Source organism: Prinia subflava, chromosome 22 (genome assembly GCF_021018805.1).
Source record: "Prinia subflava isolate CZ2003 ecotype Zambia chromosome 22, Cam_Psub_1.2, whole genome shotgun sequence".
Classification (NCBI taxonomy): Eukaryota; Metazoa; Chordata; class Aves; order Passeriformes; family Cisticolidae; genus Prinia; species Prinia subflava.
In genome coordinates, this window is record NC_086268.1 from 6,379,451 (window position 1) to 6,395,539 (window position 16,089).

General features: G+C 48.3%; 1 protein-coding gene across 4 annotated transcripts in view; it reads left to right on the top strand.

Annotated features, from left to right (window-relative positions):
• Positions 1-16,089, top strand: part of FLI1 (Fli-1 proto-oncogene, ETS transcription factor) — an 88,740-nt gene that overhangs the window by 54,995 nt on the left and 17,656 nt on the right. For all 4 annotated transcript variants that reach the window (XM_063417756.1, XM_063417758.1, XM_063417759.1 and 1 more), the window contains 3 exons: positions 3,961-4,115; positions 8,040-8,243; positions 14,407-14,472. In XM_063417756.1, coding sequence (XP_063273826.1) covers positions 3,961-4,115; positions 8,040-8,243; positions 14,407-14,472 — 425 coding nt within the window. The remainder of the gene's footprint in view (positions 1-3,960; positions 4,116-8,039; positions 8,244-14,406; positions 14,473-16,089) is intronic.

The window sequence follows — 16,089 nt, forward strand, 5'->3', positions numbered from 1 at the left end:
CTTTAGAAGGTATTGCTATCCAAGAGTCTGGATATCACAGAGTCACAGAATCCCTGAGAGGTTTGGGCTGGAAGAGACCTTAGACATTGTCCAAATCCAAACCCCTGCCATGGGCAGGGACACCTTCCCCTGTCCCAGGCTGCTCCAAGCCCTGTCCAGCCTGGCCTTGGGCACTGCCAGGGATCCAGGGGCAGCCACAGCTGCTCTGGGCACCCTGTGCCAGGGCCTCCCCACCCTGCCAGGGAACAATTCCTGCACAATATTCCATCCATCCCTGTCCTCTGGCAGTGGAAGCCATTCCCTGTGTCCTGTCCCTCCATCCCTTGTCCCCAGCCCCTCTCCAGCTCTCCTGGAGCCTCTTTAGGCCCTGGCAGGGGCTCTGAGCTCTCCCTGGAGCCTTCTCCTCTCCAGGTGAGCACCCCCAGCTCTCCCAGCCTGGCTCTAGAGCAGAGGGGCTCCAGCCCTGGAGCATCTCCCTGTTCTCCTCTGGATTTGCTCCAGCAGCTCCATATCCTTCTTGTGTTGGGGACCCCAGAACTGGACCCTGCACTGCAGGTGGGGTCTGTGCTGGAACATTTCCTCATGGAGCTGTATGAGGAATATATGGAAATACTGGATCATAAATAGTGCCTGTCCTATGTTCTGGGGCATTTTCCAGGGAAATTTAACTCCAGAGCAGGATGGGAGAGAGAACCCTGGTCCCCAGGAAGGGCAGAAGAGCAGGCTGGTCACTCACCAGGGACAGTGACCAACGGCCACAACAGTCTGAGCCTCTGGAGAACATTCTGAGACCCTGGAGCACAATGTGAGACCCTGGAGCACAGTGTCACACCCTGGGGCATGGTGTGACAGCCTGGAACAGAGTGTGACAGCCTGGAGCACAATGTGAGCCCATGGAGCACAGTGTCACACCCTGGGGCACGGTGTGCCAGCCTGGAACAAAGCGTGACAGCCTGGAGCAGGATCTGACACCCTGGAGCACAGTATCACTCCCTGGGACACTGTGTGACACCCTGGAGCATCATGTGACACCCTTGAGCACAGTCTGACACCCTGGAGCAGGGTATGACTCCTTGGAGCACAGCGTCACACCCCTGAGAACAGTGTCACACCTGGGTCACGCTGTCACACCTGGATCACACTGTCACATCCTGGAGGACAATGTGACACACTAGAAGACAGTATGAGCCCCTGGAGCACAGCATCACACTCCTGAGTATGGTGTCACACCTGGATCATCACAGCTGGGTCACACTGTCGCACCTGGATCGTCACACCCGGATCACACTGTCACACCAGGAGCACAGTGTCACACCCGGATCATACTGTCACACCTGGGTCACGCTGTCACACCCGGATCACGATGTCACACCCGGATCATGATGTCACACCCGGATCATGATGTCACACCCGGATCACACTGTCACACCTGGATCATGATGTCACACCCGGATCATGATGTCACACCCGGATCACACTGTCACACCCACATCTTGGATGCCCCCCTGGCCCTCCCCAGCCCAGACTGTGCCCAGCAGGACTCAGCTCTCTCAGAAGTGACTTGCCATGAGTTAGCAAGAAACACACAGTGGTCAGCAAGTTACTATCAGTACTTTATTACTGACACATTTCTTAACTGGATGCTTTATCTCTGAACAAAGTGTTTGCAAAGTGAGTTTCCTTGCCACAGAAGGACTAAATAAGTGGAAAACTGAAGTCATAAAACTAATTCTTAGTTCTGCTCTCAGCTATGCTAACAAGAATTGCTGCTCCAAGCTCCGAGGCCGTTTCCTGCCAACGAAGGCTCCTTTCACACCTGACAGGAGCACTCCCACAGGGAGTCAGTACTGCTGATTCACCCTGTGAAATCCTCGTGTCCTTGCAGCTCCTCAGCCTCTCCCCAGCTGTCCTGGTGACTTTAAGCCTTCAGCAGTTCCTCTCTGAAGGCAGATTTTGGTTCCCTGCCTGGAAAAACAGTAGGCGAAATAGTAAACCCCTAAATTCGAACATGTGTAAGTTATACATCTTATTTCCATTTTCGAGCAACATTCCCTTCGTCCCACATGAGGAAAAGATTACTGTCTGCCTTGGAATATCTCGGTGGAGCATTTATCTCCTGGCCATGATAACTGAATTTCAGGCACTTCTCCCTCCCCCCCAGTTCAGGTTAAGAGACAAATTTGTTTAGTGTCCTGCTTGGGATTCTTGCCAGCTGAGCTCAGAGGGTGGGATTTGTGCACTGTCACTGTTCTTACCCTGTGGGGAATGCTTCCCTTCCAAAGCTCTTGGCTTCTGGCAGAGGAGGAGGATGGCTCTGGGATTAAAGCAAGGCATAAACTGCCCTGGAGATGGCTCTGGGACTAAAGCCTGGGCTTGCTCTATGCAGAGGCTGTGCACTAACTCCCCCTTGGAAAGGTGAGGGCAATGATGTGCCCTTCCCTGGAAGTCCCTCGAGATGGGATGTGCTGTGTGTGCCTGGCAGGCTCAGGGCTGGAGTTTGAAGGGACTGAAGTCAGGAGCTGCTGCTGCAGCTGGACAAAAGCACAATCCCTGCTCCTTCCCTGGGCTTTGGAGGCTCACAATTCACTCAGAGTCTTCCCAAGGGTCTGCAGTAGACCAGGCCATGGCACGGTGCCATCCGAGCTGCTGGATGTCCCCTCTTCATCACTCCAGCACCTCAGGAGTTAAACTGGCCAGAGCCCTTTTCACACCCCTACTGGGCTCTGAAGTACCTGACTCATGCCTGGGGTGTAGTACTAACAATTGGTCTGAATTTAGGCTTTAGGCTCTGCCAGTGTCTTTGTGTGAAAGGCAGGAGAGCAACTTTCTCATTCTGGGCTAAGAAAATCTCAAAGAAGAATTCAAACAAACCTTGAGAAGTGAGAAACCATCCATAGGTGGTGTTTTTCCAACATGCTTAAAATTGTTTATAATAAGGCAAAAAATGTTTATAATAAGGTGTAGACTCTAATAATCAATCATGTTCTTTGTACCAAACTACTCTATAAAAGTAGAATTTAGAAGAATAAAGTTTGCTCTCATTTTCACCATCATATTGAGGGTCTTGTTGTTATTCCTGTGCCGTCTGAAAATCGTAACAACACTGGGGTATCCAAGATTTCCAGATTTCCTCACCAGGTAGTGAACTGTGGCACTATTAATCAGAGAATAATTGAATAATTGAACAATAGAATAATTGAACAGGCTGTGTTGGAAGGGACCCACAAAGATCATGAGTCAAACTCATGTCCCTGCACAGGACAGCCCAGCAATCCCACCATGTCCCTGAGCGTTATCCAAATGCTCCTGGAGCTCTGGCAGGCTCCAGGAACAGCCAAGCTCCATCCCGTTCAGCCCTGTATAAATCAGACTCTGTGCTGCCATTGGGTGTTCTCTGGGGACAGCCCTGTCCCTTTGGGTGGGTGTTTTGGGCTCTTTGTTGATGCCATGAAAGGGCTGTCCCTGTGTCCCTGTGAGCTCTGCAGAAGCACCTCAGGGCAGGTGAGCAGAGCACTGCCAGGCTCCACTGCAACACGAGGGGTGTTTAGCACCACGAAGGCTGGAACAGCCCGACAGGGGCTCCCAGGAGCAGCCAGCCTGCCTACAGGACTGCTGGAATGCTGAGCAGCCAGGGATGAGGGAGAGGGGTATAACCCACAGACTGGTGCAGTAGGACTGGCTCCTTACCCGGTTTGGGAACATCGGTATTTCAGAGCCATTGCCTTGTCTGGAAGTCATCCCCTTGGACACTCCACCTGGTTGTGTTATCAGAGATCCCCTGTGTGACTTGTGTCCCACAGAGCCCCTTGTGACACCCAGCAGCACATCAGGAATGGCCTCTGGCACACAGGGAGCTCCCTGAGTGTCCCCCCTTGGGCCGTGTCTGTGAGGCAGCCCCCTCCTGTGCCGCAGGGCTGGCAGGGGCAGTGATGGTGACCCAGCTTTCCCTTTGCCTTCCAGGGAGTCCCCCGTGGACTGCAGCGTGAGCAAGTGTGGGAAGCTGGTGGGAGCAGGGACCGAGTCCAACCCCATGAGCTACAGCACCTACATGGACGAGAAGAACGGGCCTCCCCCCAACATGACCACCAACGAGAGGAGAGTCATCGTCCCCGCAGGTACCCACACTCTGGGGCAGCTCTCCTTACTCTGCCTGGAAGAGCTTTTTGTTTAATTTGTTTATCCGCTCCCAGAGGAATTTTCTGTCTTACAAACCACACAAAAAAAATAAGGAAAACTTCTGAGTTTCTTGCTAGTGGGAATACCCATGTCGCAATGCATGATCTGAATCAGGATAGGCAGCTGATAATTGGTGTTTTTACTTTTCTTTTTTTTAAATTTTCTTTTTAATTTTTTTCCTGGAATGAAGTGTTGCTTTGGTGTGCTGAACCAAATCCATCTCCTGTCATGTGTTAGAGAAGAATCTGCTTCCTGGGACATGCAGGGGATGATCAAAGAGGAATGAAGTGGACCCAAGTTATAACTCCCCTAGTGCTCTCAGGATCCAGCTGCACTTTCAAGTCATACTGATTGATTCAAAATGAGCTATTTTGTTTCCTTTTTTTTTGTTTTTTTTTTTGTTTGTTTGGGGTTTTTTTTGTTTTGTTTTGTTTTGTTTTGTTTTGTTTTGTTTTGTTTTGTTTTGTTTTGTTTTTTTTGTTAAAAGTAGAAACCCAGAAAAATTATGCTTTGCAGGAACTGCGTTATCCTTCCAAAAATTGTCACACAGAAACATTCCTGTCCAGCTTTGTTTGTGTTTGGTATCCACATGTGCTGCCTGGATTTGGCAGGATGCTCTGGATGCATTTGGACACTTAGGGCTGAGAGCTGCTGTGGGGAGAATGGATGAAGCTCATTGGAGTGAGGAGGTCTTTCCCTGTGAAGTTTATAAACAACATCCCTATAAACAGCCAGGGCCAGGAACTTTCCAGCAAAGGAGCCAAGTGCTGGCCCAGTGCACACCCCAGAACTCGCCCATGCTCCGAGGGTTTCACCAGGGCAGGCAGGGCTGGAGCCAGCCCAGGCAGACACAGCGCTGGCAGCAGGAAATGCACTCGTGGAATTCAGCTCCTTTCCCTGGCTGTGGCTTGACCACGAACAGATGACAATTCCCAAGCATTTGTTTGCCATTTAGGATGAAAAGGAAAAGCTTGAACTGAATGTAGTGAGGAGAAGCCAATAAAAGATTGATGGAAAATCTCGAAGTCCCATTCGAGGTGATGTTTGAGAGCCTGGCTGAGCTGACTGAGGACAGCAGCAGAATTGTGGCCAGTGTCACCCTGCCTGGAAAGGCAGAGCTGGCACCAACCAGTCCCTGTGCTATTAAAGATGTTCCAGGGGGGTATTTATCCTGTATGCTTAAAAAAAACCAATGGTGAGCCAAAGCTTAGCATTGTTGAAAAGGGAGTAATTACTTTTCAGTGCCCTCAGTGGAAGAGAAAGTCTGGATTCTCCTCTTTGAAGGAAAGTGGGGAAAAGGACTTCTCCCTCCCTCATGAGCATCCACAAATCAAACCCTTGAGATACTTGTGAAAGAGCAGAGATTTACCAGACTTTGGAATACAATAATGAACATCATCCCAGATCTCTGGCTGCAGGAGAGGAGGCCCAAGTCATCCAAGAAAGGCATTTGGATATTTTAATTTAATCCAGAATGGAGATTTATAGCGCATTAGGGCGAAGATAAGCAAGAATAATGTCACATTAGGCTTACAATAGTAGTAATAATGAGCTCTAAGCCATGTTTCAAGAAAGCAGATTTTCAGACACCATTCAATGTCTTTTACAGTGTTTAAAGGGAGGCCACAAATTCACTCTGCCCTCTAGATGTTGGGTTGTTTTCAAAACTGAAGAAAAATAAGTCTTTCAATTAAAAACAAGAATCCTCCCTTGAATACTTGCGTTGTAAAATTTGCAGCCTTTTGCCAGTGCTTAGAAAGCAGAATTTCAATTAACTATTGCCAAAACCTGAAGGAAGTCCATCTGTCGTTCCCAGAGCAGACTTGCAAAGGTGTGGGGTTGTAAATTCCATGTTCTGAATTCAGCTTTCAGCGGCCCAGGCTTTCTGGAGATTCAGTGGGGAAAGGTCTCAGTTATCATTTCAGTTCCCTTGGTCTCTGTTCCCTGTTTGGTGCCATTATTCCAGGGCTCAGGTGCCCAGGAATGCCAGGTGTGGGCACCTCCTGACCTTTTGTGCCCAGGGATGCCCTCAGCCTGGGCACAGTGTCCAGCCCTGGGCTGAGACCTTGCTTTACCCTCACTAAAACCCAGGCAGAGGCGTTTCTTGTTCTGCCCAGAGCAGCCCTGCAGCCCTGTGCATGTTCCTGATCCATGTTCTCAGCTTCCTGGGATCTGAGGTGTCTGAGGTTTGTCTCGGAGCTGGACTGGCTGTTAATGACACAGCAGACATCTCCAAAGTTCAAACTCCTTTGCAATCCTCTCCAGCTGCAGCAGAACACGAATGTGCAGCTCAGACTTGGAAATGGGATCCGTGGGGAGCGGCAGCACAGGAAACATCTGAGAATGTTGATATGCTCTGAAAATGACTCTGTCAAGTGTTATTGTGGCACCAGCTCTTGCTGGGGCTCTCTGATCTAATACCCTTTTCAGAATTCAAAGGCTGGTTTCTTTTTTTAACCACTGATGCAGCCACTCATCTCCAGGGGCCTGAGCTCCAGCCAGGCTCAGAGCGTCTCTTACGTCACCAGCAGCAATAAAGATCCCACAGCTGCAGCTCTGCTGACAGCCAGGGGTGCCCAGACAGCACAAACCCACCCTGCCCATGCACAGCTGGGTGGCTTTACAGGGACAGTGGAGGTAGAATTGTGTTCCTGCCCTGGGGTGGATAACTCTGACCCACACCCAGGTCAAGCTGCTCTGTGTCAGCAACACCATTTTATTTATTTTATTTTATTTTATTTTATTTTATTTTATTTTATTTTATTTTATTTTATTTTATTTTATTTTATTTTATTTTATTTTATTTTATTTTATTTTATTTTATTTTATTTTATTTTATTTTATTTTATTTTATTTTATTTTATTTTATTCTATTCTAATTTCCATTCCATTCCATTTTTCTTTTCTTTCTTTTCTTTTCTTTTCTTTTCTTTTCTTTTCTTTTCTTTTCTTTTCTTTTCTTTTCTTTTCTTTTCTTTTCTTTTCTTTTCTTTTCTTTTCTTTTCTTTTCTTTTCTTTTCTTTTCTCTTTTCTTTTCTTTTCTTTTCTTTTCTTTTCTTTTCTTTTCTTTTCTTTTCTTTTCTTTTCTTTTCTTTTCTTTTCTTTTCTTTTCTTTTCTTTTCTTTTCTTTTCTTTTCTTTTCTTTTCTTTTCTTTTCTTTTCTTTTCTTTTCTTTTCTTTTCTTTTCTTTTCCTTTTCTTTTCTTTTCTCCTCTTCTTTTTTCTCCTCTTCTCTTTTCTCCTCTTCTCTCTTTTTTGCTATTCTATTCTATTCTATTCTATTCTATTCTATTCTATTCTATTCTATTCTATTCTATTCTATTCTATTCTATTCTATTCTATTCTATTCTATTCTATTCTATTCTATTCTATTCTATTCTTTTTTTCTCTTTTTTCTTTTTTTTTTCTTTATTTTTATTTTACTGTATTTTCTTGGTCCCTCTGCTGATCATGGACACCCACCCTCCCAGGGTTTCCCATGCCAGCTGTGGGCTCCCCGTGCCCACGGTGGGCCTTGCACAGCCCTGGCGTCACTGCACAGCCCTGCAGAGCCACAGCTGGCACAGGAACTCCCTCCAAAGGGATCTGCTTCCTTCGGGATGCTTTCTTCCAGCCAGAGGAGAGTCAAATGTCACCAGTGCTGTTCCCAAGCAGAGGAGGGAGGTTTGGCAGGTGAGGGACAGCCAGAGCCGACCGTGCCAGGCTATCCCTCCTGAGCCCTGTTCCAGCTCAGTGCGTGCTCAGCCCGGCCAGGTGGGATCAGTAAATTCAATCTATCTGCTCATGGAAGCAGTGCCTAAGGCTCTGCCAGGGTGCAGGGGTCTGCAGGGGTGCGTGTGCCCATCCTCTGCTCTCTCCTGCCAGATCCCACCCTCTGGACCCAGGAGCACGTGCGCCAGTGGCTGGAGTGGGCCATCAAGGAGTACGGCCTGATGGAGATCGACACCACCATCTTCCAGAACATGGACGGCAAGGAGCTCTGCAAAATGAACAAGGACGACTTCCTGCGCACCACCTCCCCCTACAACACGGAGATCCTGCTCTCTCACCTCAGTTACCTCAGGGAAAGTGAGTATTGCCCTGGCCCAGCCCCATCCTGACACACTGCTGGGGTAACCTGCCCCGGGTGTGGAACTCCCAGGGCTCCTCCTACAGCAAGGGGGTGGGAAAATGACAGGGAAAGGCAAGAAGAGAGAACAAGCAGGGAAAACAGGAATAAAATTGGGTTGCAAAGTTCAGATGAACACAGATGGAGCTACTGGTGCTATCAGGGAGGTGAAGAACAGAGCAGGGCTCAGAAGGAGATTAGATAAGTCTTACAGATAACAGCATCTGTGGCTATGTGATAAAAAACTCCACATATTTGCCATGGAGATTAAACTTGACATTAACTGATTTGTCTCAGGCAAATCATTCCATAGCTTTACAGTTAGAGGGCTGTGCCCTCCCCACAAACAGGACCCACAGCTGGCCAAGGCTGGAGATTTCCTGTGTTTCTGTAGGCCCAGGTTTGTTGGAGAGAGTTGAAAACCCAAGAGTGACTCCCCATATAGAAACATTCTTGAGCAGATGTTGTGCAAATGACCCAGGACTCTGAGAAAGAGGTTGTGGAAGCTCTTTATTGCTCCTTTCTGTCCCACACTTGAGTATGGGATGGATCCAATCCTGTTTTTGCTCTATTAAGCCCTGAACCCAGGAGCTGTGAGCAGTCTGGAAAAGCATTATCCAGGACCCAAATGGAATCATCACCTTAGGCACATGCACCTGATGCTGGAGTCTTAGATTTCAGCTTTCCCAAAACTTCTGTGCAATCATGACCACATCCACAGCATCCAAATGTCTCCTCTTCACCTACAAATAGAGCTAAAAGCATTTCTTTCCCCCACAAAGGTCTGCTAAGGGTAATGGTGCTGTGATGAGCCAGAGAACTGGAGCTGGGCCCCACACGCTCTGCTGTTTTTCCAAGTGAAACAACTTTTATAGGAGTATCATTATTTAAGCACTTAAAAATCAGAAGGTGCCATAAATCAAGGTGGAAGCAGAGGGAGAGAAAGTAAAAAGTGTATTTTCTCCACTAAAAAATCCAACTGTGATGAAAAGGCAGCTGAAGATGTCTCCTCTGGCCAGAGAAGCAGAGATACAAAATTTAGGGTGTTTCTGCAAAGTTGATCTCTCCCTGCCTAAAATCAGTGTGAGTTTCATGGATTCCAGTGGCACAAGAGTTAGATCACAGATGGGTGCCTCTTGAAGCCCCACCTTTATTTTTCTTGAGAAGTCGAGCCAAGGAAATGATTCACAACAAAAAACCAAACTGTTGGATTTGAACCATTTCTGTCCCTTGTGACTGGACAATAAAATAATTTCGCATCCAAAACCATTGGCAAATTTAATTCAGTTTCATCAGCAAAGAGCTGCTGGTCCACGGGAAGCTTTCAAAGGTTTGCCTGTGGAATTACACACCTTCCTGGGAAGTGGGAAGGTGGTTTTGTGCACCCAGCAGTGCTTTGGCCAAGCCTGCTGACTAGGGCTGGGGAAAGCAGGCACTTTGTAACCGGAAACGCTTCTAAATTCCCACAAGATAAACACACAAGTGAGACACTTGAATCATCTTATTGATAAGGCCTGAGAATTGACAGAGAGATGGAGTTGCATGTGTTCAAAGCACAGGAGCAGGCTGAATTTGGAAAGCTTGGCAGAGGAGTGGAACTCTTTGGGTGGCATCTCCAGGATCATCCCCAGTGTTTGTCCCGTTGTTTGGGCTGTTCAAAGACAGTATCAGGGGAACGGCATTGTTGACCTCATGGCATGAGCCCCAAAACCTGGCTTCAGTGGCCACATTTACCATCTGCTGCTGCCCATTTGCTCAGGAGCAACTTCCTGCTTGATCCCACCCACCCTCAGACACTGCAGTCTGGTCACACTGGTCTCCATGTCCAGCAAGGAAGCACCAAGGCACGCTGACATTCAGGACAGCAGTCCCTGGGTCACAGCATGCCTTTAAATACCTGAAATTAGGAGGGTTTGCTCTCTGTAAAGTGGCAGCAGCCATCCTGCCTTCTCAGTGGGTGCCTCCACTGGGATGGTGGATCTGTGGAGCAGGGACTGTGCCTCACACCTCCACAGCCTGGAGCCCTGCAGCTGCAATGTTTAAGTGCTGCTGCAATAATGATCATCCAAATATCCTGTCCTGCCAGGGCAGAGCCTGCAGTGATTTCTATGCTACTAAGCCAGTGCAAAACCCGAGGAACTTCGCTGGATTCAAGCAGATTAGTCACTCCTTTTTCACGGGGAATTCAATCCCAGTCCATCCCCAGCTTTAGGATGATGAATCTGCATGTGCTGAGCCCAGACGTGCTGCGAGTGCCGTGCTCATTAGAGCAGCTCCTGTCTGTTGGATTGGGGCAAAGCGTTCCTCCTTCCTTCAGCTGCTCCCAGCCCAGGACAGACTGCTCTGGGGACTGCTGGGTGTCTCCCTCCTGGAGTAACGCCTTCCAGAGCAGCTGATGGCTTTTCCAGAACAGCTTCCAGCGGATGTGCAGTGCTGAGCCTGGAGCTCAGTGCCACGGGGACATGGGCTTTTATTTTCACAAGTTTTCCCCTTTTGGAAGGGTGTTTGTCCCAGAGACATTCAGCTCTGCTCCTGCTTAGGGCAGGGAATAGGTGATGGCCACAAGCACAGGAGGATTTGAGAGAATTGCAGACCTACAGGCTGGATTGCCTCTGCCCAGGCTCTCTAAAGGTGTTTGTGCTCTTGGGAGGTTAAGCTGGATGTGTGATGATTCGTGAATCCTCAGCTTTGGGGTTTGTTATCCAAGAAACAAAGCCCATCTGAACTTTCTGAGCTGTTTGCTCACCTGACAAGGAGTGAGCTTTCCCAAAAGTTTTCAGCATTTCACACTCCTGATCAGGGTGAAAACTTCCTTAAAGCTGCCTACGAAATACATTATTTTGCACATCTGAGTCCAGACTGAAAAAACAAACCAGCGACATCTGCATGATCTCAAGAAAAGCTCAATCTCAGTTTTAGCAAAGGAAGGTTCAAGGTGAGCTGTGTAATGCAGTTGAGAGTAACACAAAGTCATCCCACAGCACCTTTAGTCTTCGCCTTAGGCCTGGATCAAAACGGTGCAGTTGTTTCCTGTTGCCACAAGCCATTGAAGCTGGCAGGAATTCCAGCTTCTCTGATCCTCAGGAGATTTCAGAGTGCAGAGCTCAGTCCTGCAGCACTCCCTGTCTTTGGAGCCTCCCAAAACACCCCAGTAGCTTTTTTAGGGAACTCTCCATCCACCTCCTCAAACATTTTTCTTTGCATGTTTCTTTTAGTGCCCTCTCCAAACTCGTGGAGCCATGCCTTGATTCACCTTCTTTGTGTCCATCCCCACACACCTCGGGGCTCCACTGAGCTTTCTCAAGCACATCCTGCCGGGTGAATCCTCCCCAGGCAGCTGCTGGGCAGGGGGAAGGGAGGTTTGGATGCATCCATGCTGTGTTTGGGATGAGGATCAAAAGAAGCTGAGCTTCCACCTCCATCCTTTCCCTCCCTGGTGCTGGGGGCCAGGGTGTGGGGTGTGCACAAAGGAGAAGAACCTGGAGGGGAAAGAATGAGGCTGTGGTGGGAAGCAGAAAACTGCTCAGTGGTTTTGAGCCATGTGTTAATGCCCAAAAAAACCATCCTGCCAAGTGCAGCAGGACCTGGATTCCAGCAGGAGCTGTGTGGGGAGGGCCACAGGGCCTGGGGAAGGTGAGGGTGAGAAAGAATTTCAAATTAAACAGACCCTGAGGCTGTGGAACCAAGATGTTCCTGCCCCTCTGAAGGATGAACTGCCTTGAGAGAGGGAAGGGTTTATGGGAAAAAAAACCCCAAAACAACCAAAACTCTCCTGGTTTTCAGTCCTTCTCCATCTTTTAGTAATGAATGCAAGGGAAATAAAAGAAAGAGAAGGGTGGGGGTGCCATAGGATAACACATTTACACATTAATTATGGGAGAACAGCCCTCACTGCATTATCTATACCAGAGAGAGTGGATCCATCCGTGGTGTCGCTGACCCAGGGAGGGGGAACAGGAACAAAAATGAAAATTCATCATAGCCAAAGCTCTGCCCCCGAAGCAGAGAGGGAGGAGCAGCCTGGCTTGCGTCTGTCTGTCTGTCTGTCTGCTTTCCTCTGTCCTGATCTGCGTCTCTGCCTTTCTCCCTTTCCCTCCTCCATTGAAACCCTTAATAGGAAACACATTTCTCTCCCTGTGGTGTTCCCACCAGAAACCTCAGACTGCCGGGCAAAGGTGAGAACTCAGAGCAATTAAATCGGGGGAGGTGCCGCTCCTTTCCAGTGGCTTGGGCTGCATTTTTACCCTAAAGTAGCTATAGGTTGACCCTGCTAGCTCAGTGCTATTCATCACCCCACCCCCACCGCCCCAGCCACTCATTTGCAGCCCATTTAGTCATAGAAAACCACGTTTCTGAATTCCCCAGCACTTCCCTGTCTGGCAGGGGGAATCTGGGCTGGGCGTTTCACTCAGGATTGCTTTAAATAACCTAAAGGAGAGAGTGGTGGACAGGAGTTTCCCCACAGATATTCAAGAAAGAAATGCCAAAACCAGAAACCATCTGATGAAAACATGAGTTAGGTGGACAGAGTCGTTTCAATTCCTCCAGTCGTTTCAATCTCTCTAAATATTTCAGCCAATCCCTTGGGCTGTTGGCAGCTCTCAGAGCCAGGGTGCCCTTGGGATCCCTCTGAACTCTTTACCTCCTCGTTCACCATCCACCCTGGGCGTTGGAAACATCCCCTGACTTGCAGCAACTGGTACCATCCATCCTCCCCTCCCTGGGAGCAGCTATATTTATATTTATATTTATATTTATATTTATATTTATATTTATATTTATATTTATATTTATATTTATATTTATATTTATATTTATATTTATATTTATATTTATATTTATATTTATATGTATTTATAACCCAATACCTTGTGCCTCTGTGTCCTGGCTGGCTTGTGCCGTCTCTGGCTTTGTTTGGGTTTGGGGAAGGACAGAAATCCACTGCAGCAGAGGGCCAGCAGCACCTGCAATGGCTCTCAAACCTGGCAGAGAACTGCCTAAAGCTCAGCTCCCAAAGAAAAGAGACACCCTGTGAGTACTGAGGGGCAGCTGAGGTCATTTGGGACCGTGTGCACCAGAGGCCCGTGGGACCGCAGGGCTCAGCCGCGAGATCCTGCTCAGCGGGTGCTGTAGGACCTGCACAGAGCTGCTCCTGCCCTGCTGAGGGGCCTGGGGATGCTCAGGGCCAGCATCCCCTTTACTGGGGGGATCTGGAGAGTGTAAAAGCACTCTCAGGGTAGGATTGCTGCTGCTCCAGCCACACATTCAGGACAAACAGGAGCTCTGCCTTGCCAGGGGTGTCACTGGCCAGCACAAGCTGCTCCAAGGAGCTGCAGGGAAGGTGAGCCCAGGGGGTGATGTGAGCACTTTAACCAGACAGCCATGAAATGTGTATTTCATGCTGGCTTTCCTGAACTCCCAGGATCTGCTCCTCCACTTCCAGGAGAGTCTGCAGGAGAACCAGAGGGAAATGCTTAGAAAGGAACATTTCCCCCTCAGACTGCACAGAGCAGAGACCCTTCCAGCGGGTTCTTTTTGTGCTGCACTTGTGTGTCACTTCAGGCTGGAGGGAAAAGCCTCTCTGAACCAAGGGAGCCACGCCCAAATTCCCCAGGGCACTGGAGATGCTGGAATCCCAGGGAGAGCTGTGCAGCTGCTGGCCCCAAACCCAGCATGTGACACTCTAAAAATGGCCAGGTCCTGACAGTGCAATTTGTGTCTTGTCTTTCTTTTCTCCTGCCTGTTCCTCAAACAGGAGATTTCTCTATCACAGCCAGAGAGAGGAAAGCTTCTTCCTTATCCTGTCACTCAGTCTGTGCCACAGGCATTCCTGGAGGCTGTGATGTACCTGTATAACCTCACCCTTTAAGATCAGTTTTCAGTGGGGGACATCAAGGCACTCAGTGAAGGAGACAAATCTCTTTATTTTTCACAATTGAGGAAACAGCAGCATGTGTGGCCTGCAGCTACCAAGCTTTTAGATGAATTCTACCGAAAATGTGTGCCTAATTAGCAGCAAAATTAGGGTTTTTTTCATGCCATTGACAACATTTCCTACCTGCCCTCATGGCTCCCCATGGCAGTGTGGCCAGACTGCTCTAACTCCTTTTCTCTGCCTTGCAGGTAGCTCACTGCTGGTCTACAACACTCCATCCCACACAGATTCCTCACGTCTTGCCACCAAAGAAGGTCAGTGTTTTGCATATAAATGTCCTGGGTTTGATTGGGTTAAAAGAAGACCTTGTTAATAATATTAATAATTGGCATGAAAATGTTCTGCTCTGCACTCATAGCACTGTTAAAAAGGAATAATTCTCACTGTGCAGCCCCACCCAGGCTGGAAATGGCATCTCTGTTTGTCCAGCCAGTCCCGTGGCATCAAATGTGTCACTGTCACACTCATGTTTTGCTGAGCTGCTGAACTGGTGGCACATTTTCTGTTCCTGATGTGAACGGTGTAGAATCTCACACAGACAGTAAGGCCCAAGACAGTGTTTCTCTCTGAGTTCACAGTAGAGAGGATAAAATCTCCTCACAATAAATTGCACTATCGTAAAGGACACTCAGGTATTCCAAACGCATCCGCAGATCTGTAGCTCATTTCAACCAGCAAGGAGGACCAAATGTATCTTTTTGACACTTTCATTTTGGAGTAGCTTGATTTTCTTTTCTGTTTCAAATAACACTATTTTTTTTTTAATCTAGTGGAAATTCTGACCACATAGCTATAGCTTAGAAACCCTGAAGTTTAAAAGTTAATAACCCTCTTGAGGCTCCCTCAGGCTTTGGAGTTGTCTGTGTGTCCTTCAGTCAGGTGTTTCAGGTTTTCCTCTGCAGCTCCAGCCCTGCTCCTTGTTTGTGTTTGTATTGACAAACTGGACTCTCAGCAGGATAAAGTTGTGAGCATTGGTGTGATGGGTGTGATCACAGACTCCCAGAAAGGTTTGGGTTGGAAGGGACCCCAAGGATCATCTGGTTCCAGTGCACAGCTATGGGCAGGGACAGGATGAAGCACAGAGAGAGAAGTTGAATTGATAAAGGCCAAGAAGGGTGATAAAGAGCAAAAATCTGTTTTGTGCTCTGTAACTCCTGTGTAGAGTCTGTCATTCAGTGTGGAGGAACAGGAGCCTTAAGTGGGGTTTTCCTTTCCCTTTGTGCTACTGCAGAAATGTTGGGTTTGTTCCCTGTGCTCTGTTCAGCTCCTCCTTTGAGCAGTTCCTGGGAAGGGGTGAAATCTCCTGCCCATCAGACCTGGAGCTAGTCTGTCCCTGTGCCAGGTCCCTCACTGTCACACATGAACTGTGAGGTACAAACATCTCTCTGCTCTTGAGGAGAACATGGCTTCATGGATGAGCCACAGGTTTGGATTTGAAAGAACAGAGGGGAAAGGCAGAAGGTCTTTTATTGAATCAGCTGGAGAGACAAAACTTTCCATTCCACTGAGGGGCTGCAGCAAGCAGAACCCACATTTGAGCAGCTCCTCCAGGGAGGGTCTGACTGCCTCCTGTCTGTGCTGCCCTCAGAGTCCTCCTCTCTCCTTGCAGTTCATCCCCAACATCTGCCTTAGACGTGGACACGGGATCAGCACTGCTTCCTCCAGCAGCTCCTTTTGTCCAGTGTGTGAATGCCCACTTGAGCCCACTGTACTCTCCTCTGAGGCAGCATCAGTTGATAAAACAGGGGCAATACAGGGACAGAGCCCCTCAAGCTTTGCTGTGACTGCTGTTTTGACATTAGCAATCATCTAGTTAACGTTAGCAATCATCCAGTTGAAGTTTATCCGAGCTGGGCTTGCTCCTGTGTGAA